Below are 25,256 nucleotides of genomic sequence, written 5' to 3'. Positions count from 1 at the left end.
CCGCCCCCGCCCCCGCCCCCGCCCCCGCTCCGTGGTTTCTACCACAGGAACTGCTACGGAGGCAGATTAACTCCATTCAAATCCTAGCTCCTCTGCTAGGTAGCTTTGTGAGTGTGGACGAGTCCGCGCTGCTCCTAAAACCTCAGTTTCCTCGTCTGTAAGGTGGGAAGCGCGCCTGCCTTTTAGGGTTGCTGTAAGGGTTAAAGGAGAATGTGTTGGGGGAGAAGCCGGCCCTGCAGCTGGCGCCCAGGGGGGGCTCAGTCGTGGCTACTCCTCCACGAACACCCACTTCTTGAGGGTCCCCCGCGCTCCCCGTGCTGTTACAGGGGCAGGCAGCTGGGCGGCCCCCTGGTGCGCGGGGGAGGGGAGAGCATCCCTCTTACTAGACCCCACCAAGCTGGGGAGCTGCGCCCCGAGCTGCTGCTGGAATTCTGCCTTGGATGGCGAGCAGATAGACCACGCGACCCGCTGTGTGTGACTTGGGGCCGGGTGGGGGCGGACCCCCAGAGACTGTCCTAACTTCTTGCCTCTGAGAAATGAGTACCATTTATTAGGGGGCCGTATCCACTGAAGGTGTGAAAAGACTTAAGGCTCATCTGCAAAACTCACGGAGAGTGAAAGGGTTTGGGGTCAGGCAAGTCCGGTTCCAAGCCCAGTTCCGTAGAAGAAAGACTGCAAGGATATTCGGTTCTCTGTGCAGGGCTGGCTTTCTCTTGAACATGCTGTTGCCAGTGACATCACAATAGGCTGCCACCTCTGTGTCCCCAGCACCGCTGACATCAGTGGACCGAGGGGGAGGACGGCTGGCCACCGGTGAGCAGCTGCGGATTGAGGCCATCAGTCTCCGGAGGAAGGGACTTTGTGCTCTGTCTGCGCTCACTGGCACCACACCCCATACCTTTGTGACACAACAAAACAAAACTTCTGACTTCCCGGCTGGCGGGGCTACGTGAGCTCTGCCTGGAAAAAGATCAAAACTTCCAAATGTCTTTAAAACAACTAAAAAAAAAAAAAAAAAGGGAAAACGGAATAGTCTCTGTTGCTATGAACCCCCAGGCAAATTTAGGGAGGCCAAGCCCCCCTTCCGCTGAAACTCTGCTCCTCGCTCTCTCCATCCCCAGGCTCTGCATTTATATCCCGTATTTAAATATTCACAGTTTTGCCTGAAATAGACGAGAATCATGAAGCTTGTAATGTTTCCCAAGGATTTCCGAAATCTCTTAATCCCCTTCTTTCCTGTAATATCCTATAGGGAAACTGATTTTAACATGCATTTTTAAATTGCACAAGCGTTTTCAAAAACCTGACGCTAGAGTACAAGGAACACCTTCCATACTAAAGCATCAGCGGTAGTCCTATTTTGTACCAAACTGGGTGTGCGTGTGTCTATGTGTATATTTTAATCCCAGCTTCTTCATATATCCGGGGACCTGTCCCTGGGTGTTTTGCCCCCTGGGCCTTACCCCTAATACCCCCTTGACATCCCTTCACTAAGTAAGAAGCCGCTGAGCGCTTTCTATGGCAGGGGGCTTCTCTAGGCCCTGGACACAGAGCGAACAAAACAAAAGAGATGTAACGTGTTGTGTGAGAGGAGCCAGACCTTCGTTCATTGTATCTCAGATCATTTTAAGCATTTAGAAGACAAAGAAAGCAGAGGAAGGTCACAGTGTCCTCTTGAGCTGCCGTGTGGATCATACAAATGGCCAGGCCCATGTGGGAGTCCAGTTTCTTAGTCTTGCCCCATCATCGCCTACAGCACCCTGACCAAGGGGTGGGAACGCCCCGCCCACACTCCTCACATCATGATACATTTTCTTTTTTCTCGTTGTCAGCAGAAACCCAGGACAGGAATGGCAGTGGGCATGGGGGCGGGTGTGTGAGAGGACTTCAGGGATACTTTTCTATTTCTTCCACAATTATTTATTGAGCCTAGTAGGTTCCAGGCAGTTGGCCGGCACAGCCTTGTTAAAATTGGAAAGCTTTACATAAACACCCTGAGTTCTGGATCCTCTTGAAAAATTGGAAGCTCTAGCAGCACTGGGCATGCCTTCCCTAGGGATAACAATTAACCAGTGCCGAGAGGTGGCTGGTTACTTCCAAGAGCTGGAACATTCTCTGGTTCCCTAGCCATTCATGTCTCTTATACCTGGCCAGCTTTGCTCCCCTGCCTGGCTGCGGGAGCCATTCATTAGAATGTGCAAGCCCTGACTTATGCTCTCATCGCAATGACTACAGACAAACAAGGAGCCGAATACTGAAAGAAACAAAAGTCAGGTTTTTGACATTCCTCCCATGGAAAAGAAGAGTCTATGTTCTTCCCCTTGAGTCTGGGTGGCTCGTGCTTGCTTCAGCCGAGTCCACTGGAAGTACCGATATATGACTTCAGAGGTGAGAACATAAAAGTCCCTCTGCTCCGTTCACTGGAACACTCACTTCCGGAACCCTGAGCTACCCTGTAAGAAGTCCAATGGCTCTGGGCCCACCATGCTTGGAAGTCCAAGCCACATGGAGAGGACTCATGTGGGCACAAGTTGGCAGTCCCTGCTGAGCTCAGCCTGTGAGCCATCCCAGTCCAGGCACCAAACATGTGAGAGTTAAGATGTCTCCAGATGATTCTAGTCCTCAGCCAGCCAAGTTACCCCAGCTGTTCACATCTTCCACACTGAGGCCCCAGACATGTGGACCACAGAGAAGCCATGCCTACTGTGCCCTGTCCGAATTCCTGACCATAGTAAAATGGTTGTTGTTTATACATTTTGGGGTAGCTCATTATGCAGCAATAAATAATTGGAACAAGGTTGACTAGGAAGGATCACCTGAGCTCAGAGCTGAGGCAGGGGCATTGGAGCAGAGCATTTTGAATGGGGGGGTTGGGGAAGGCAGCAGGGACAAAAACCTCTGGTAGGAGGAATCTGGTGTATTAAAAAACAACAAAGAAAGCAAACAACCAGAAACCCCTCCAGGTATTTCAAGCACAAAGTATTCAATACAAGGAGTTAAAGGTTTAATAAATAAATAAATAAATAAATAAATAAATAAATAAATCCTGAAAGACAGGTCAGAGAAGCTGCCATAGAATTCAAATTCGATACCTGCTTTCAGAAAGTCAGGAAGGTACAGGAAACACAGGAAGCTTTCCACAGTGAGCTGACTCCACTAGGAAGGCAGGTGATGCGACAGAAGCCACCCACAGAGTTCTGCAAATCTGTCGATGAACCCACAGCTTGTGTACTTGTCCAGCACTGCCCTGCTGGAGAAACAATAATATTTCTGCTTCTCTTCTACTTCCAAGTCTATCATAAGTGCCTCCTCGTTTGTGGAAACAAACTCAGAAGCGTATTGGCAGGAGATTCTGGGAAATTCTAGCCCCTGCAGTACTGGGCAGAGCACAGAGGGGAAGGGAGCCTGAAGTCAACAGGCAATCTGGCACACCTGGTCTCTTCTTCGCCTCCTCACTCCTAGTCATCCTGTCTTCCCCTCACTTCCGGGGCTCACCGTCATGGTCATGCCCCAGAGATGTTATTACCATTAACTCCATAATCTCAATTCCACACCTCTTATCTTCCCAGTTCACTCCCCTGGTACCTGAACTCCAATAATTCTTCCATCTCCTGAGACTTACCCAACCTTCCCTTCCCCTCCGCTTTCCCAATGCCCCTCTCACCCAGTTTAGATGATCTGGTCAATCATTATAGCGACTCGTTTGCATACCCTCAACTCTCTTGCCTCCTCTTCCTTCACTGTACTCTTTTTTTTCTTTTTTTTAAAGATTTTATTTATTTTTATTTATTTATTTATTTATTTATTTGACAGAGAGAGATACAGCCAGTGAGAGAGGGAGCACAAGCAGGGGGAGTGGGAGAGGAAAAAGCAGGCTCCCAGCAGAGCAGGGAGCCCGATGCGGGGCTTGATCCCAGGACCCCAGGATCACACCCTGAGCTGAAGGCAGATGCCTAATGACTGAGCCACCCTGGCACCCCTCACTGTACTCTTCTAGAAAAACCCCAACTTTGGTTAAATCTAGCTCTCCACCTATTTAACACCTCTACGACAACAGCTAAACATGCCTAGAAAACATCAAGCATGCTAACTGACCTTACTCTAAATTCATAGCCAACTAAGGTCAAGTGGACACTTAGGGCTCCCCTGCAATCCTACCTCATTTCCCTTGTTCATTCGCCCTCCCACTCTCCAAGACAACTTGCAAGAGAGCTTTCATAGGCTCTTACCACACCTGCCAACTGAAATGTGGATCCGGATATTGCACGTTTCCTCCTGTTCCTGTGGATGAACTGTTCGTGCTCCTATCTGAAGCCAAACCCTCTACTTAGAAACTAGAGCCCATCTTCTTTTGTCTACCCAAGGGCCTTAGTCCAATAGCGTCTCTCCTTCATCATCACATTTTCTTCCTCCATCAGGTCACTCCCATTAGCCTACAGATATGATGCTATTTCTGTCTTTTAAAAACAGTCCTCTTCTAGTGCCATGTCCCCTACCAGCTCCTGCCCCTATTTCTCTGCTTCTTTGCAGTAAACTCTTAAAAGAGTTACCTGTACTGTCTTCGATTCCCATCCTCCACTCTCTCTTGACCCCATTTCCATCAGCCCTTTTCTCTCACTTCTCCACAAAACACACCTTCTCAAGGTGACCAATTACTTGCCACGTAATTGATTCTCAGTTCCCATCTCACTTGGCCCCTCAGGACTTTTTAACCCAGTTGGTCACTTGTTCCTTGAAACGCTCTCCCTCCCTGGCATCCAGGACACCACCCTCTCCTGCTTTTCCTCCTGCCTCATTGGCCACTCCTTCTGTGACCCTTGCCTTCTGTGACTCTTTTTCATCTTCCTGACCCCAAATCACTGAAGTGCCCCAGAGCTCTGTCCTTGGATTTCTTTGTCTTCTCAAGAGCCTATTGAGGTGGGTGGTCATGAATTTAAATAAGGACAGTGTTAACGCGGTGCTCCTGGCTTTAAATACCTCCTACAGCTGATGACTCCTAGAGCTTTCCCCTGAATTCCAGACTTGAACATCCAAATGCCTACTTGACACCTTCTCTGGGATGTCTAGTACTGATCGCAACACCAAAGTCCTGCTCTTACCCCCAAACCTGCTTCTCCTGTAGTCTTGGCACATCTGTAAGTGGTCAATTCATCTTTCCAGTTGTTTCGGCCCAAAACTTGGAGTCATCTCTGACTCCTGTTTCTGTCATGCTCAGTCCTGACAGCTGTGCCAAACAGGTCTGGATTTTGGCCACCATTGACCACCTCCACCAATAGGACCATGCCCAAGCCTCCCTCACCCCTCTCTTGGATGACTGTAAGAGCTTCCTAACTGCTCTCCTTGATCCTGCTGCTGCCCTCCTTCATTTCATTGTTAACAAAGTGGCAGAGGATCCATTTAAAATATGTCAGAGTCATAGCCTTACTCAGCTCGAAACCCTCCATCTCACTTGAATAAGAACAAAAAGTGCGAGCTCCCAGGTTCTTCTTTGATCTCAACGGTCTGTTACACCCACACTGTCCTCCTTGCTCTGGAGCATGGAAAGAATGTTCCCACCTCAGGGCCTTTCCACGTACTGGTCTCTACCTGGCATGTCCTTGCCCCAGATATCTGACCTGCCCTTTCTCTTCTTTTATTTTTTTTAATTAATTTATTTATTTGAGAGAGAGCGTGCATGTGTGCACATGGGGAGTGGGGCTGCAAGGGGCAGAGGGAGAGGGAGAGAGAAACCCAAGCAGACCCCATTCTGAGTGTGGAGTCCAATGTGGGGTTCAGTCTCATAACCCTGAGATCAGACCTGAGCTGAAACCAAGAGTCAGTCACTTACAGACTGTGCCACCCAGGGTACCCAACCTTTCTCTTCTTTTAGACCTTTGTTCCAATGACACATTATAAGTGAGACTTTCCTTGATCATCCTTATGAAATAGGACTCCCTTGTCCCCTCCCTGTTTTGTTTTTCTCCTTTACACTTACTGCCAGACAACAACGTGCTATACATTTTGCCTTACTCCCCTTCTAGGATATAAATGCCATGAAAGCAGGGACTTTACTTGGTTCACATGAATATCCTCGATGCCTAGAGCATGTCTGGCACACAGTAGGCGCTCACTACTATTTGTTGCGCTAATTGAATGACTGGGCGTAGAGATCATGGCTGATAGAAGGGGCTGAGAGGTGGGCAGGAGCCAGATCAGCAGGGCTTTTAGGTCTTGCTAAAGATCTGGAGGAGGGCTGACATGATCACTATCACGTTCAGAAAAGCTCCCCTGGGCTCCAGGAGCGAGCACACGTCTTCTAGAAAGGTGATTCTTGCCTTTGTGCAGTTGAGTGTAGGGAGATGTGAGCATTTGTGTTTTAGAAATGCCTCTCCCACTTAGAAGGGGCAAGGAGGTTCTGGGGCCAAAGAGATCTCTGCATTTGGACAAGACGCAACAGCACACGAGGCTGTAATTATGGATAACCAACCCTGCGCCTCTGAGTCACAGCTCAATCAAGCCCTTTACAAGCGACAGGTCACAGGGCCGCCTCCTCCCTGGGAGCCTCCTGTACTGGGAGCCTGCTTCACCCTACTGAGGGCTCGCTGCTCCAGAGAGTGTCAGAACATACTAGATGTGGCATTCCCCCATCTCCCCAGTCACCCCGAGTCACCTCTCCCTTTCCTCCTGCACTCCTCAACCGGGAGAGATTTCAGCGGCGATCAAGTCCAAGGGCGAGAGGCTAGTGCACTTCTCAGGCCTCCAGGGAGAAGGCGAGGAGCCACTCACCCAGGGGAAGGGAATGGGGCTGAGGGCAGCAGACCCTGCCGGCAGACCCTCTCCGGGTGGAGCCCCAGGAGCCACGCGGGAGATGTGGCCCTGGGGCAGCCCTTCCTCAAACGCTCCCTCTCTCCAACACCCCAGCTATCCAAACAGCTGCACTATTTATTCAGCCTTTCCTCGGCCCACTGGGCTCCTCAAACTAAATTTGCCTTCTGCACATTCCTTGAGGGTTTTAATAACCTACCAGTAAGAACAAAAAGTCCATTTCTACTAAGCTAATAAGTCAAGCCAAGGTGGAAATACCTTTCCAGGGCCCCTCCCTGACCAACTCAGCTGGACTCGCATTGCAGAGGGAAGCAAAATTAATTTTGACTTAGCTGCCGAGATGCACCTAATTATTTCGCTTTGCCAAGGAAGGGGGGAGGAAAATCACAGCCAGCAAGGCAGAATGTTCCATCCCCAGGCACTCAGGAGTTTGGGATTCTTTCCTACCTTCTCGTGGGCTGGGCTGCAGGATGCTTGCCAGCTGCTGACCTCCTGGGTCCTGTCCCAGTGGCCCTGCCTGGCACATACCACCTAACGAGGCTACAGGGCCCCAGGGGGAGCGCCAGGCTGAGCCCTGGGCAGCCAAGTTTGCTTTGTCACCAACCACAGGTTACAGGCCAATCCCAGGTCAGGCATCCTGCAAGTGCTGGGTTGTTGGTGGCAGAGGAGACCAGACAGGAGGGAGCTTCCTGAAAGATTACAGGCCCAGCTACAGCATCAGCCACGCAGACTGAGGGCAACCCCTCTCCCAACCTTCCGCCTCCCAGCCTAGCAGTCACGACTATCCAACATTTCCCCCTCTCTCCTGCCCCCAGGAAAGTTCTTCTTTCCTTAGTTCTTACTCAGGAAAATCTAAATACAGTGAACTGTATTTGTTGGCTGATAGAGTCACCTGTGGGGAGAAAAGTTTCCTTCCATTTTGGGGGAAGGGAGGAAGAGGTAAGTGAGGCAGAAAACTAATGCTTGAATGCCTTCTATCCATTTTCATAGGCTACTTAGCCTGATATTTGGGAAAATGCCTCAGTATCTGAGCTCAGAACAAGCAGGACTGGGGTCCGGACCCCAATTTGCCATTGTGTTAACCGTGTGGCTTTGGACGCAGAGCCTCTGAGACTGCACCTGTCGAAAGGGGTAGCCGCGCTTCCTCCAAGGGCTTTTGCAAAGACTAAATCAGATGCGGCAAACTTAACTCTTAACTCAAACTTGAGTTAATAAATGAAGAAACTGAACTGCTAAGAGGTTAGGTTATAGGCCAACAGAGGAAATGCCTCAGGGCTGACAAAGGATCCCACACTGAGCCTGTCGGGGCGGTTCTCCAGCAGGATGCAGGAGTTTGGGATTTGCCAAGATTGCTTCTGACTCATGATGACCTTGGGGGCCACACGCCTTGTGTGGCAGGCACCTGAACCTGGTCACTAGCCTGTTGACCGTCTCTTGAACAACACACCCGTCAACAAGTTTGTGCCTCTTCCCCTGCTAGGTACTGTAGATGGATTAAAAATGGAATCTGAAGCAGTCCTTCGCTGGGGGGACCAACTCCTCCCAATTTGCCCAGGCCTTTCAGTGTTATACTTGAGTCTCATGTCCCAGGAAACGCCTTCTCCGTCCTGGGCAAACCAAGATGGCCGGTCCCCCTGGTCCAGGCTCCACAGACATTACCATCTTCCTAGGAGAGCGAGACTGACCCAGGGAGCTCTGAAGTGGATGCTGATGCTTGTGCTGCTTAAAAATCTTGTGCTGAGTGTCATTTCAAGATGACCAACTGAGCACAAGCTACCACTCTCTCTTTTGGCTCAAGTGCTAGAAATCACAGGAAAAAAAAAACCCTTTTTTTAAATGTCAGAATTTTTTGAGGCATAATTTACATATACAAATTTCACTCCTGGGGTGCCTGGGTGGCTCAGTCCATTAAGCGTCTGCCTTCAGCTCAAGTCATGATCCCAGGGTCCTGGGATCAAGCCCTGCACTGGGCTCCTTGCTTGGCGGGGTGTCTGCTTCTCCCTCTGCCCCTTTCCCCCCTCATGCTCTCTCTCTCTCAAATAAGTAAATAAAATCTTAAAAAAATAAAAATAATAAATATTAAAAATTCACTCCTTTTAAAAATGTATAGCTGTGACTTCTGACAAGTGCATATAGTCATATCCCCACCACAATGCAGATGTAAAACACTTCCATCCCCCCCACCCTGCGAAAGTCCCCTTGTGCCCCTTACAGTATATTCCCTTCCTGATTTCTGTCCTTACAGTTGTGCTTTTTCCAAAATGTCATTTGATAGGAATCATGCAATATAAACCTTTTTTATCTGGCTTTTTTTTTCCACTTAGCATAATGTTTGCGAGATTCATCCATGTCGTGTGTGTCAGGAGCTCTTTTTGGATTCCTGAGTAGTAGTCCATAGTATGAAAGTGCTGGAATTTGCTCATCTGTTCACCAGTTGATGGACACGTGGGTCATTCCCGGCTTTGGACAATTACAAATAAGACAGCTACACACACTCACACAGATCTCGCATGGACATGTTTTCATGTCTCCTGGGAAACTGCCCTAGGAGTAGGGGTAGGACTGCTGGGTTTTATGGTATGCGTATATTTTACTTTATTAAAAATTGCCAAACTGTTTTTCTTTTCTTCTTTGCGGTGTTATACCTTTATTTGACAATCAGCGACTAGTTCTCGTCCCCACTGTCTGTAGATTTTTTATTTTATTTTATTTATTTATTTGACAGAGATAGAGATAGCCAGTGAGAGAGGGAACACAAGCAGAGGGAGTGGGAGAGGAAGAAGCAGGCTCCCAGCGGAGGAGCCTGATGCGGGGCTCGATCCCATAACGCCGGGATCACGCCCTGAGCCGAAGGCAGACGCTTAACCGCTGTGCCACCCAGGAGCCCCTATCTGTAGATTTTTGACAGTGGCAACAGGTACATAGGTGACCAGTGTGTAGAGCTTGTTTGGCGAATCTTCATCCTCGTTACGTTGTCTGGACAACCGCACGCAGATACAGTGTGGAGCATTCCTTATTCCTTCGGCCCACACACCTTTGTTAAGCATGGTGCCAACGTGCACACCTGGGGTTCCCATCTCCTTCACGGCAAACATCCGGATCTCTTTGAGTGTCCGACGAGCTCGCCTCTCGAAACCCACTCCACGGATGCGCTTACGAATGTTGGCGGTGTATCCTCTGGCCACTACCTCGTCGACGGCAGAACGGCCCTTCTTCTCTCCACCCTTCTCGGGAGCCGTGCTGCCGGGCCCTGGTGGGAAAGCGCCAAACTGTTTTTCAAAGTGGCTGCACCATTTTGCATTCTTCTCAGCAATGAATGAGGACTCCAGTTGTTCTAGACCCTCACTAGCACTTTTTATTTTTTAGCCATTCCAGCTAATGTGTAGCGATATCTCATTGTAGCTTTAACTTGTGTTTCCCTAATTCTAATGATGTTGGACATCTTGTCATGCGTCTCTTTGCCATCCAGACCCCTTCGCTGATGAAGAGTCTGCTTACATCTTTTCCTCAATAATAATAAAAAAAAGGACGACAGAGAGACAGCCAGAGAGAGAGGGAACACAAACAGGGGGAATGGGAGAGGAAGAAGCAGGCTCCCAGCAGAGCAGGGAGCCCAATGCGGGACTCGATCCCAGGACCCCAGAATCACGCCCTGAGCCGAAGGCAGATGCTTAACAACTGAGCCACCCAGGCGCTCTAGGACCCTTTTGTTCTAATTGTTGTAAGAGTTCTTTACGTATTCTGCTCATGATTCCTCTATCAGATAGGTGTTTCGCAAATATCTTCCCCCAGTCTGTGGCTTGTTTCTTCATTATTTTGAGAATGTCTTCCAAAGGACAAAAGATGTTCATTTTGGTGGAGTAAAATTTATTAATTTTTTTATAGTTTATGCTTTTTGTGTCTTATTTAAGAAATCTTTGTTAGCCTAAGATGGTAAAGACAGTTTATGTTTCTTTCAAAAATTTGATTGTTTTAGCTCTTATATTTGAAAAATACAACTTAAAAATGAAATAAATCTATAATCAATCAAAAACAAGAAGAAGAACCTCTTCTGGGCCAGAAATTGTGTGGAGTCCCTAAAAGGCAGAAGGTACATGTGATTACGGAGAAGGTCACTGTTCTCATAATAAGAGGGCGGTACCAAGAGAACCCCATCCTCGGACAAGGTGGATACTGAGAGCCCCTAAGACACATAGGGGTTGAACCCCTACGTACCCTGTCCCCTACTCTTCCTCTCAGCCAGCTCTATGTAGACACATGGTAGCAAAATTTCAGAATAACAAAGAAAAAATCCTAAATCCTATCAGGGAGAAAAAAAGGATTGTCTACAAAGGAAAGAAACTCAGATTGACGTGAGCCCTTATCAGCTATGCTGGATGTAAGAAAACAAGCAATAGGGGCACCTGGGTTGCTCAGTCTTAAGTATCTGCTTTCAGGGCTCAGGTCATGATCCCAAGATCCTGGGATCAAGTCCTGGATAGGGTTCCCTGCTCAGTGGGGAGTCTGCTTCTCCTTCCCTCTGCCTCTTCCCTGGCTTGTACGTGCTCTCAATCAGTCTCTCTCTCTCAAATAAATAAAACCTTGAAAAAAAAAAAGACAAGCAATACCTCTATAAATGTTAATGGGAAATAACAGAGCTAGAATTTCATGTCCAGACAAAGTAGACTGTCTCTGAAATAATTAAGGATGTTTCCAATAAGAAGAAATATGACTCCATAAGGAATAAGTGAGTTTCAAGAAGCAGTGAGGTGAAACACACATGTGTTTGTGCATGCACAAAAGTACATGTATGCGTATGTATGTGTATTTTCTGTGCTATATCATATCTATATTTAGGTGTATATAAATGTTTACTGTAAAAAAAAAAAACTCCCCAAAACAAACAAAAATTTCTAGAACTAAACCCAGGTAATATCAACAGTTACTCTTGGTGATGATATGGAAAGACATCTCATGCTTATGAATTGGAAGACTTAATATTATTAAATTTGGTTTGATTTCTCTTGAGGCCTCTCTCCTTAGCCTACAAGTGGCCATCTTCTTATTGTGTTCTCAAGTGGCCTCTTCTTTATGAGAACACATTCCTAATGTCTGTTTTTCTTCTGATAAGGACATCTGATCAGTTATATCGGATTAAGGGTTCACCCTATCAGCTTCATTTCAACTGGATCACTTTTTGAAGACTCAACTCCAAACACAGTCCTATAGACTAAGGTCCATCCATATGACTTCGTTTAACTTTAATTACTTCTTTAAGGGTCCTATGTCCAAATACGGTCAGATTCTGAGGTACTGGGTGTTAGGACTTCAACACATAAATTTGGGGTGGGGGGAATATAATTCAGCCCATAATAACATCATTCAATGGGGGAAAGGACAGTCTTTTCAACAGATAGTATTAGGAAAATTAGGAAAATAGGATCTCCACATGCAAAAGAATGAAATTGGTTCCTTACCTCACACCATATACAAAAGTTAACTCAAAATGGATCGAAGACCAAAATGTGAATACTAAAACTAGTGGGAAAAAATATATAGGGGGAAATCCTCACAACATTTGATTTGGTGATGATTTGTTGGTTAGACACCAAAAGCAAAAACACAGATAACTTAGATTTCATCAAAATTCAAAACTCTTGTGCATCAAAGGACACTATCAAGAGTGAAAAGACAACTCACAAAATGGGAGAAAATCCAAATATATATATATATATATATATATATATATATATATATATAAAGAATTCCTAAAACTTAACAACAAAAATACAAACAACAAAAATGAAAAATCGGCAAAAAACTTCAATAAGCATTTCTCCAAAAAGGATATGCCAATTGCCAATATGCGCATGAAAAGATGCTCAATATCACTAGCCGTTAAGGAAAATGCAAATTAAAACCACAATGAGATACTGCTCCACATCCATTATGTTGGCCATCATCAAAACAATGGAAAATAACAAGTGTTGGGGATGATATGGAGAAATTGAAATCCCAGAGGATTGCTGGTGAGAATGTAAAATGGTGGAACCACTGTGGAAAATATTTTGGTAGTTTCCCCAAAAGTTAAACATAGAATTACCATGATTCCACAACTCCACTTGTAAGTTTATACCCCAAAGAATTGAAAGCAGGGACTCAAACATACTTGCACATCAATCTTCATGGCAGCATTATTCACCTTAGATAGAAGGTGAAAATGACCCAAATGTTCATTAACAGGTGAGCGGATAAGCAAGATGTGGTATATTCATACAACAGAATATTATTTAGCCTTTAAAAAAATGAAATTCTGATCTATGTTACAACATGGATGAGTCTGGAAAACATAATGCCAAGTGAAATAAACCAGACACAAAAGAACATATTATATGATTCCACATATATGATGTACCTAGAATAGATGAATATATAGAGACAGAAAATATAATAGAGGTTACCAAGATCTGGAGGAAAGCAGTAAAGAGGAATTATGGTTTTATAGGTACAGAGGTTCTGTTTGGGATGATGAAAAAGTTCTGGAAATGGAGAGTGGTGATGCTTGCACAACAATGTGAGTGTGCTTAATGCCACTGCATTGCACACTTAAAATGCTTAAATGGTAAGATTTATGGTATATATATTTTATCACAATAAAAAAATACATTGTAAAAAATATTAGCATGGATGGTTGTGCAGTGGAATGAAAGAGGAGAAAAGTAAATGCTAAGTTTCCTGTTCAAGGGGCTTTGATATAGACAAACTCTATGGGAATGAAAAATACAGCACAGGGAATATAGTCAATAATGTCATAATAACTTCGTATGGTGACAGATGGTAACTGCACTTACCGTGGTATTTTGTAATGTATATAATTGAATCACTATAATGTACACCTGAAACAAACATAATATTTAATGTCAACTATACTTCAATTAAAAAAATAGATTGAACTCTAGCCATTGTTTTAAAAAAGTATGCTTAAGGGGCACCTGGGTGGCGCAGTCATTAAGAGTCTGCCTTCGGCTCAGGGCGTGATCCTGGCGTTCTGGGATCGAGCCCCACATCAGGCTTCTCCGCTGGGAGCCTGCTTCTTCCTCTCCTACTCCCCCTGCTTGTGTTCCCTCTCTCGCTGGCTGTCTCTCTCTGTCAAATAAATAAATACATAAACCTTTAAAAATAAAAATAAAAATAAAAATAAAATAAAAAAGTATGCTTAAGAATATATGTTAAATATTTAAAGGAATTGAAGCACTTACAAAAATATAAGTAGAATGTAAAACTTTCTAGTAAGTAAAGGAAATAAAATGGAGCAAAAAGCAGAAAGCAAAAACAAAAGCAAAACTATAACATACAGAAATCTAAAACACAAAATGGCATGACCAATTGTAAATAATCCGTAGTCTCAATAAATATGAACAGATTAAATTTGCCCATTAAAAAACAGAATCTAGAACTGCATTTTTAGAAAGTATCCAGCCATAGACTTTAAACTAGAGATGTACTTTAAAAAAAAATGACGAAAGAAAATGAAAATAAAGAAATGAAAAAAGATATATGAAGCAAACGGAAAGAAAGTGAAAATAGTTGTAACAACATAAGTGTCAGACTACATAGAATTCAAGATAAAAGGCATTAAAAGTGATAAAAAGAAATAGGAGCAATCTCTCAAGAAGATATAATAGCAATGATTATCGAGATGCTTAAACACAAGATTGAAATATATAAAGTAAATCCTGATAGCATCACAAGTATAAACTGATAAATACATAGCAATACTGGGAGAGTTTTACACATCTCTTTCAGAAAATGACTAATTAAGCAGACAAAAAATAATTATGGATGTAGGGAGGGTTTTAATAACACAAATCAACAAATTGCTCCCAACAAACAAATGGAATACACATGAAATTTGCACAAAATTCATCACAAATTGACCATGAAAGAAATTTCAGCAAATTCTAACATGTTAACTTTGTATAGCCTCATTCACTAACTATAATACAATAAAATTAGAAACCATAAAAAAAAAATAGCTCCCCAAACTCTACTTACCTTTGGATTAAACAGGAAGTCAAAATGGTGATGACATATTATGTGGAAATGATCCAGAATCAGAGTACATACTGAAATCTGCAAAGATTCAACCAAGTCAGTACTCAGAACATTTATAATCTTAAATACCCATTACATAATTGTAAAGTTCAAAAACAAATGAGCTCAAACTTAAAAAACTAAGCTAATAAAAGAGAAACAAAGTAAATCCAACTGAAATAGAGTAAAGGAATAAAAAATGGTTGAAACTAAACATTAATAATTCAAAAACAAATTTGCCCTTGTTTCTAAAACGAAATGAGGTTTCTTTGCAAAGCACAATGTAATGGATAATCCTTTGGTAAATATAACGAAACAGAAAAAGAAAGGGTAAAGTAAACACTAAGAAAAATGAAAGACATGGGGTGTCTGGGTGGCTCAGTTGGTTAGGCAGCTCACTGCCTTTGGCTTAGGTCATGATCTCTGGGTCCTGGGATCAGCCCATGTCGGGCTCCCTGCTCAGCGGGGAAACTGCTTCTCCCTCCCCCTCTGCTGCTCCCCTTGTTTGTGCTCTCTTGCTCTCTCTCTCTCTAATAAATAAATAAAATCTTAAAAAAAAAGAACAGAAAGAAAAATAAAAGACATATGACTATAGATACAAAGTATATTTAATAATTATGAGGGACAACTCTACCAGACATCCAAGAAATGAATACTTCCTAGCTTACATAACCTCTTCCACAGCATCGAAAAAATGGTGGAAAACCACTCAACTCATTTGAAGATGATAGCTTAACTTTGATTCTTAAACCAAACAAGGCTATCACAAGAAAAGAAATTAAGAGTCTGATATAACTGTGAGACAGATGCAAAAATCTTAAGAAAATGTTGGGAAATCAACATTGTAATCAGCATTGTATTAAAAGACCAAGTAAGAATTGAACTCAGACAAAGCTGTAATCATCAAGACAGTATGGTACTGGCACAAAAACAGACGCAGAGACCAATGGAACAGAACACAGAACCCAGAAATGGACCCTCAACTCTATGGTCAACTAATCTTTGACAAAGCAGGAAAGAAAATCCAATGGAAATAAACAAAACAAAACAGTCTCTTCAACAAATGGTGCTGGGAAAATTGGACAGCCACACGCAGAAGAATGAAATTGGACCATTTCCTTACACCATACACAAAAGAGACTCAAAATGGATGAAAGACCTAAATGTGAGACAGGAATCCATCAAAATCCTAGAGGAGAACCCAAGCAGCAATCTCTGTGACCTCGGCCACAGCAGCTTCTTGCTAGACATGTCTCCAAACGCAAGGGAAACAAAGACAAAAATGAGCTATTGGGACTTCATCAAGATAAAAGCTTTTACACAGCAAAGGAAACAGTAGAGAGCACTAAAAGACAACCGACAGAATGGGAGAAGATATTTGCAAATGTCTTATCAGATAAAGGGCTAGTATCCAAAATCTATAAAGAACTTATCAAACTCAACACCCAAAGAACAAGTAATCCAATCAAGAAATGGGCAGAAGACATGAACAGGCGTATCTCCAAAAAAGACATACAGATGGCCACAGACACATGAAAAAATGCTCAACATCACTTGGCATCAGGGGAATACAAATCAGAACCACAATGAGATACAACCTCACACCAGTCAGAATGGCTTAAATAAACAAGTAAGGAAACAACAGATGTTGGCGAGGGTGTGGAGAAAGGGGAACACTCTACACTGTTGGTGGGAATGCAAGCTGGTGCAGCCACTCTGGAAAACAGTTTGGAGTTTCCTCAAGAAGTTAAAAATAGAGCTACCGTAGGACCAGCAATTGCACTACTGGCATTTACCCCAAAGATACAAATGTAGTGATCTGAAGGGGCACCTGCACCCCAATGTTTATAGCAGCAATGCCCACAATAGCCAAACGATGGAAAGAACCCAGATGTCCATTGACAGATATATGGATAGAGAAGTTGCGGTATATATATATACACACACGATGGAATATTACTCAGTCATCAAAAAAACGAAATTTTGCCTCTTGCAATGATGTGGATGGAACTAGAGGGTATTATACTAAGTGAAATAAGTCAATCAGAGAAAGACAATTTTCATATAATTTCACTCATGTGTGGAATTTAAGAAACAAAACAGAGGAGCATAGGGGAAGAGAGGGGAAAATAAAACAAGAGAAACTTAGAGAGGGAGACAAACCATAAGAGAGACTCTTAATCATAGGAAACAAACTGAAGGCTCCTGGAGGGGAGGGAGTGGGGGGATAGGGTAACTGGGTGATGGATATTAAGGAGGGCACGTGATATAATGAGCACTGGGTGTTATATACAACTGATGAACCACTGAACTCTACCTCTGAAACTAATAACACACTACATGTTAATTAGTTGAATTTAAATTTAAAAAATTTTTTTAAAGAATTGAACTGAGAATTCAAAGATAGTTCACATAGAGAATCTATTAGTGTAATTTACTATACTAATGAAATTAAAGAAATATCTCGCTTCAAGAGATAATAAACAATAATAGCCATTGATAAATTCATAATCCATTCATGATTTTTTAAATAAACTCTTAGAAAACTAACAAAACTTTGTAAACTTGTTAAAGGGCATTAGCCAAAATGTATAACAAAAGTGGCATATTTTTGTAAAGCACTAAAGCAATCCCATTAAAGTGGGTAAAGACTAATTATTATTATTTCTATGCTCCAACATTTTATAGGATGCTCTGTCCAATGATACATAAATGTATAAATATATAAATGTATAAATGTTGGGGGGAAAAGAAAAATCTACCATTATTAACAGATGATATAATGGTTTGACTAGAGAATACAAGAAAATTAATTGGTAGACTGTTATAACTGATCACAAAATTTAGCAAGATGGCCAAATACAAAATTGAGATATAAACAAAGTAAAACAGAACAAAACCACTACCTTTCATATACACCAGCTACCTCATTAAAAAATGTCATGATATCCTTGCCAAAATATTTGAACTTGAATCTAATGAAGACTTGAAAGCTAACTACCAGTTTTCAGGAAATGCTGGGAACACTAAGTGACATTGTGAGGCAGACATACCTTGAACACAGGAAGCTCTTCAGGACCAATGGCCAGTTTTTTTCACCAAATTAATCACGTGAAAAAGTGAAGGGATAATGATGGATACATGTCATTGTACATTTGGCCAAACCCATAGAATGTACAACACCAAGAATGAACCCTAAGGCCATCTATGGACTGTGGGCGATTATGATCGTTCAATGTAGATTCATTGATTGTAACAAATGTTCTACTCTGGTGGGAGATGTTGATAATCGGAGGAGGCTGTGCCTGGGGGGTGGGGAGTAGATGGGGAATCTGCACATTCCTCTTAGTGTTACTGTGAACCTACAACTTAAAAAAACTTAGGTCTTTAAAAAAAAGTCAAGACCTCAAAAACAAAACAAACGTACAAACAACAAATTTAGCAATCTATACTGTGATGTGAATGATTAAAAATATAGATACCAAGAATATCACTAATAAAATACGATCTCCTTACCATTCATAAGGAAATAAAAATGGTGAGAGGGGCAGAACTGCTACGGAGTAGAAGAAAATCAAGAAACATATCCACCCACTAATTTTTTTATAAGATTTTATTTATTTATTTGAGAGAGAGAGCGCACACAAGCTGGGGAACAGGCAGAGGGAGGGAGAAGTGGACTCCTCACTGAGCGGGGAGTCCAATGTGGGGCTTGATCCCAGGACCCTGGGATTATGACTTGAGCCAAAGGCAGACATTTAACTGACTGAGCCACCCAGGCACCTCCCCCCCCACTAATTTGTTTAGATCCCAGTTCAAACGAACATGATGATATATCTTTGAACAAGCAAAGAAAAGTTAACCTGAACGGGGTATTAGATTATACTGAGACATTTCTACTCATTTTGTCAGGTATGATTATTATGTATTATTATTATTTTTTTAAAGCCTTGTGAGTTAGGGGATACCTGGATGGCTCAGTGGGTTGGGCGTCTGACTCCCGATTGCGGCTCAGGTTGTGATCTCAGGGTGTGGGATCGAGACCCACGTGGGGCTCTGCTCTCAGCACGGAGTCTGCTTGTCCCTCCCCCTACCCCTCTCCCCCTCCCCCTGCTCCCTTTCTCTCTCTCAAATAAATAAATAAAATCTAAAAAAAAATGTCCAGTGAGCTAGGAATATATAAGTACTTCAATATATATATTTCTAACTGACAAGGCTTTAAGAAAATAATAGTATATAATACTCATGAGTAATATCTCTGTGAGTTGTTTTAAAATAATCAAAAATAAAAATATATATAATATATATTTGAATATATGTACCATATATATTTAAGCCTTACCCATTTCAAAAAATACATTTTATACCTGATGATAAATTCCATGTGAATTACATATATGTATGTATGTGTGAATTATATGTGTATATGTATTAAAATAAAATATGCTAACAAATGTTTATTACCATGGGGCTAGGGACATCTATTGAAACTATTCAAAAAGCAAAAATTATAAAGAGAAAATGTAATTAATTTGTCTACTTCAAAAATATAAGTGCTTTGTGTGTGAAGAGATACCATAAACAAACTTTAAGAATAAGCAATAGCCTAGGAGAAAAAAATAATTACTATCAAGAATATATTTTAAAAACTCTTACAAATTAGTGTAAAAGAGATGACCAATCCGAATGAGAAAGCTATGGAAAGAATTTGAATAAGAAACTCATTGAAGAAGAAATATCAGTGGCCAATAAAGACCTGAAAAGATACTCCACTCTACTGGTATTCAAATGTATGCAAATTAAAACCAAATTGGATTTGGTTTTATGCAAATTAAAACCAAATTGGATTTGGATTTGCCAAACTTTTGACAAGAATCTTAGTTTAGGGGCGCCTGAGTGGCACAGCGGTTAAGCGTCTGCCTTCGGCTCAGGGCGTGATCCCGGCATTATGGGATCGAGCCCCACATCAGGCTCCTCTGCTAAGAGCCTGCTTCTTCCTCTCCCACTCCCCCTGCTTGTGTTCCCTCTCTCGCTGGCTGTCTCTCTCTCTGTCAAATAAATAAATAAAATCTTAAAAAAAAAAAAGAATCTTAGTTTAATAATATGAAAAGTTTTCAAGTCCTCTCATGCACTGTCGGTGGGAATTTAAATTGGCCCTTTGATGGGCAATTTGGCAGTATCTAATAAATTTAAATTCCATATACCCCATGACACTTCTTAAAATCAGCCTCCTAGAAAGCAGACCCACGGGCACAAGGAAATGTGGTTAAAGACAATTCATTGCAAAATTGTCTCCAGGAGTGAAAACCCAGACCACCCTAAACACCCATCAGTAGGAGCCTTACCCATGTGATAAACTTATCACTAGCGGAAACTATGCAGTAGTTCCAAAGGAAAAAGTAAATCTCTATGAACCGCATATTGTTGCATAAAGAAGCAAGTTGCAGACCAATTCAGTTGAGAAACAACCTCCACAGAAAATAATCCTGCATAAATTAATAAAGGTATTAATTATATGTTAAGAATATATGCATACACATATATATGAATATAGCTTAAATGCCTATATAAATATGGTATCCATATTAATTGACTGTATATACACACACAGGTATCAGTACATACATATACACACACACACACACATAGGAAAAGGTCTTGAAGGACATCAAATTGAGTATTATAGGGGGACGGTGATTAGATCAAAGGACAAAACCATAGGATTAGAACAGTAGAAAATGAAAACCTTTGATAAATTCAAAATCCATTATTTTTTCAAACACTCCTTGAAAACCGAGGGAAACGTCCTTGAGCCTTGTCAGTATCGTTTAAATTGCTTACTAAGAGAATGAATCGGGATATAAATTGTGCAATTAAGAATTAGTTTATTTTTTAAAACGCCCGTGCTGAGTAGATGGCTTTGGCCACCCTGACCAGAGGCGCCTTAGGACAGAGGGGAAGGCAGCTGGAGTGCAAATTCTTGTCTCTGGAGGCCTTTAATTGCTGGTGACTAGCATTAACTCAGTGACCTCCAGTGCCCCATGTGCGTTTCACCCAAGACAAGTTAAATCCCAGGCTAATGACTGTCCCTGCACCCCCTATAAACTATATATGGGGAAAACACTGTAATGCAAAGCCTTTGGATCATAACTCCACGGAGATCCACGGAAAATTTTGATGAAAAGCAAATGGTTCTGCAAACACAAAATTAGCAAACCAAACCATTAGGAGATAGTGAATCTACATTCTTAAAACACACACAATGTAGATTTTTTTTTTAAATAGTAATCTCTCTTGCTACATTCAAAACAGGTTTCCATTCACCAGAACCCGTCTGTAAATGAGGAGTCTAAGGCACAAGGAGAATAACACATTCTAAGATCAAAGGGGAAACACACCCACCCCTTCCATATAAGGGGAGGGCAGGGAATCAAAAGTTGGTTCAATTTACCTCCCACCCTAGTTCCTCCAAAGCACATTTACTTTGCATATGGAGATCATGCCATCCATTTTCAGTTGTGATTCTGAAAGTACAGGGGCCAGAATTGTATCAATATTTGGGTAAGGATTAGGAATTGGACAGAGTAGTGGGGTGGCTGTTTTACCAGCACGGGAATGCTCAAGAGGGTAAAAATAATCATGGTGATCTGGCAAGGTTCTACTCGCTGCTGGCACGGCGCTGGGCACACTTCCCACCTCCCGGCACCTGACCCCAGTCTCCTAGGACTCAAGTGAGAAGAGCCTCATTTTTCAGGTCAATCACTTGCTCAAGGCTACACAACTCGTAATTGCCAGAGTGAGCACTTAAACCAATTCTCCTGTTCCAAAGTCCATGTTCTCACCCACCGCATGGGGCAGGCTCTCTCTCTCTCTCTCTCTCTCTCTCTCTTTTTTTTTTTTTTCTTTTCCAGGGAGGCAAAGTCAAGCTGGAAGATCTGTGTTTTAGGGATAAAGCATTTATTTGCTCAAAGCTCCAGGAGTCCAGGCAGCTAAATGACGTCAAGATCAGGCTCAGAGAAATAGTCCCTTCCTTTGCCCTACAGGGGATCCTCTAGACCTGGGAGGCCTGGGGCTGGAGCTCCTCATCGGCTGGCTTGACTTTCAAGCAGAGAACCCTGCTGAGTCATCTAGGAAGTCCCTGCCATTACACAACAAATCAGACCGCCGCTAAGCCAACACTGTTCCTCCGCGTTGCTTCAACCTCGGGCTTTAGTGACCCAACCAAGGGGCGGCAGCTCGTAAAGGGAAGTCCAAGTTTTAGAAAAACCTGCTTTGGGGGAAGAAAGCTGATTCTCAGCCTGATCAAATAAATAATAAAGAAATTCTTTCTAGAAGCACAGACCTTTCCCCAGGGGCATCCACTTCTGGCCTCTAGGAGCTGATGAGCTCTCATCTTAGGGCCCTACCCTCCTGGTCCCTCTGCCTGGAAGTCTCTTTCCCCAGAAACCCCAGGAGCTGGCTTCTGCATTTTTAGCTTTCTACTCAAATATCTCATTCATTCTTTCAGGTTTTCTGGCCTTTATATCTAAAATATTGACGTCAAGCCTCGCTCCGACACGCACACAAACACACCCATAATCTCCCAGCGCTCTTCCCGGCTATTTTTTTCCTCCTTAGACTCCATCACTCGCTAATCTAATACACACTGTACTTCTTTATCTTATCTCTCTGTAGACTGTAAACTTCCCAAGGGCGGGGATCTGTGTCTCTGCTCGGGGTGAAGCGCTAACCGCTGCAGGAGAGGCGCTCAGTAAGGATTTGTTGAATGAAGAAATCAATCTGTGCTTCGGAGGAGAACGGCCAAATCCTAGAAAACCCCCACAAGGTTTAAGTGTGGCATTCAGGGAAAAATCAAGAGCTTTGGAGGCCCCATGGGAATGTAGGCCTAGCCTAGATGAATACTTAATCTAGTTTAATAATTAATCTAGGGGTGCCTGGGTGGCCCAGTCGGTCAAGCGACGGACTCTTGGTTTCAGCTCAGGTCATGATCTTGGGGTGGTGGGATCGAGCCCCTTGTCTGGCTCAGCGACAGCGGAGTCTGCTTGGGATTCTCTCTCCTTCTCCCTCTGCACCTTCCCCTTCTCAAATGAATAATATAATCTTTTAAAAAATATATCTAGATCAAAACTCAGTCTCACTAAACCTCATTTTGTGGGGGGTCAAGGGAGAACATTTGCCTCCTGGGACTGCAGTGAGGTCCAATAATAATTTCCTGAGCCTTTATGTAATACTAGATCCTGTGCCAAGGACCGCAGGTGCATTATTCCTTCAACCCTCACAACAATCCCATAAGCATATACTGCTGTTACCCCAAACAGACCAAAGTGATGCGTCCAGGGTGATAAAGAGGAAAGGGACAGGTCGCAGGACTCCAGCCCCCATCTGGGTGTCTCTGACACCCCTGCGCGAACTACCACACCAGATGAACCGTGCATCTGTGGCCATACAGAGCTGGGCCCTGATGGCTCATAGGTGCCTACATGGCCCCTTAACTTCCACTCCTGCCCGAGCCCTCAGCGGAGTTGCTCCCGACTCACGTGTCTGAGCGCTGCTCCTGCCCCTGACAAAGAGCCGGGGCAGCCAAGCATCCAGGACAACCCACACCCCTGCCCTCCCCAGCCTGCTGACTTGCTGCAGCCGTTCACGTTCCAGTGCATGTCATCTCACCCCCACTACTGCCAGCATCTCATTTGCCCCTGGGCCCTGGTACTTTGTCACTTTTGCGGAGAGTGATTTACAGGAAACAATATTTTTACTTTAAATTAATATATCACTAAAATTGTTCTAAAAGTCTCTTTTAAATGTGATCTCACATTTCAACTTTTTGCCGTTTCACAAGTAGTGTAAGTTGTTCGACTGACTTTTATTTATTTAAGCAAAAAAAAAAAAATTTGTAGACCCATATATTTACATATACATGTATATAGTTTTAAAGTACAAGTTGAAATATTACCATGTGTTCTGGCATCAAAAGTAGACAAAAAGGGCTTTAAAACTTAATTTAAACACTTCACAAAATTTGCTAGTTTTTTTTTTAATACATACAAAATGCGAGTGTTGTGCTTGGAACGATGAGGTAAGAGAAGTTTCAGGTTGCTCTTTGCAAGCCCTTCTCCACAAATCCCACACTGTGGGCAAGAGAGGTCTTGACTTCCAATAAATGAAAAACCTCATGGGATGGAACCAGCACCATCCTTTCTCTTTTGTACAGCGGAGTGTGGAGGAGGGTAGACCCTGGATGTTCTATAAAATAAAAGTCCCCAAAGGAACGCGGCAGAGGGACCCAGGGAAACAGATATTGAAGCAAATCTGCAAAATCACTGTTTTTGTTTTGTTTTGTTTTTTTGCTGTTCATTCACTGTTCATTTCAAATAGTCGTTCCTTATGTGACTTGCTGCTAAGTTATAATGAAGAGCGGGGAAAACACAGCTTACCAGTCTAACGCAGCTCAGAGCACCCACAGCGCCCGTGGCGTCCAGGAAAAACACTGGAGCCGCGGGGCTCAGGGGTTCGCTCACCAGACCCACCAGACTCACGCACTGCCCGCTCGGAGGTTCTCAAGCAGTTCCATTGGGGGGGAAAAAGTGAAAATTACATTATCCACTGATTTAAAAAGAAGAAAGAGGAGGGGGAGGAGGAGCGGGAGGAGGAGGAAGGGGAAGAGAAGCAGAATGGAAGTGAATGTCATTACCTCCTTCGGATGTGTCTCCCCGGCACTGCAGGTGGTGGGGCCAGTGCAGAGGAAAATCACCCCGGGCTCTTTTCCCTGGACCATATCACTGCCCCTCACAAGCACTTCTCAGGAAATCCCCACATCTCAGCTAGAAAGATCCCAGAACTATTGGGTCCAAGCTCTGCCCTGAGCAGAAATCACCAGCAGGCTCTGCCGCCTGCATCGAACACCAGACTCATGGAAGCACCTCTCACTGGTTCCTTCCACAGCCTATGCGATCTTTGGAATTGTCTTTCTTGTTTTGAGCCTGAATCATTTTCCTCCTTCCCTCCTTCCCCCAGAGCAGTCATAGAACAGATCACTAGGTAATCATCTCTGCCCTCCGGACACTCCTGTCTCCCGAGATGGGGCTAACGCGCGTTACAAAGTCACCTCGGGGGGAAAATGTCCAATGATTTTGAAAGACAGAGAGAAAAGTGGTTATCACTGAAGAGGACTGGTGTAAGTCCAAGAGTTAGAAAAGGGATTATTCAAGGCTTTAAGGGTCACAAATTGGGTTTAGGGAGAGAGAGAGAGAGAGAGGGAAAGAAAGAAGGGGGGGAGAGAAGTATGGAAAGAAGGGAGAAGTAAGAACTAGGAAGGGAATAAAATAACTGGCCAATCTTCCCTGAGCACTTAATAAGGAGTAGGCACTGTTCAAAGTGCT

At 43.3% G+C, this 25,256-nt stretch overlaps 1 protein-coding gene across 1 annotated transcript; it reads right to left on the bottom strand.

Annotated features, from left to right (window-relative positions):
* Window positions 1-267: 267 nt before the first annotated feature.
* Window positions 268-11,841, bottom strand: LOC113262978 (60S ribosomal protein L31-like). The gene is made up of 3 exons (XM_048225359.1): window positions 11,832-11,841; window positions 9,682-10,054; window positions 268-529 (listed from the first exon to the last, which is right to left on the bottom strand). Exons 1-3 carry the CDS (start codon window positions 11,839-11,841, stop codon window positions 268-270), a joined length of 645 nt encoding a protein of 214 aa, XP_048081316.1.
* Window positions 11,842-25,256: the final 13,415 nt, after the last annotated feature.

The sequence above is a fragment of the Ursus arctos genome, unplaced genomic scaffold, assembly GCF_023065955.2.
Source record: "Ursus arctos isolate Adak ecotype North America unplaced genomic scaffold, UrsArc2.0 scaffold_2, whole genome shotgun sequence".
NCBI lineage: Eukaryota > Metazoa > Chordata > Mammalia > Carnivora > Ursidae > Ursus > Ursus arctos.
This window is presented reverse-complemented; position numbering and strand designations above follow the sequence as displayed.

What these genes read in the sequence shown, in the direction of transcription:
- LOC113262978 (XM_048225359.1), bottom strand. An exon ending in CTACAGATAGGGGCTCCTGG is followed by an intron (nt 530 to 9,681) that starts GTGGCACAGCGG and finishes CTCATTTCTCAG; the next exon opens with AGGCAAGAAGTTAGGACAGT.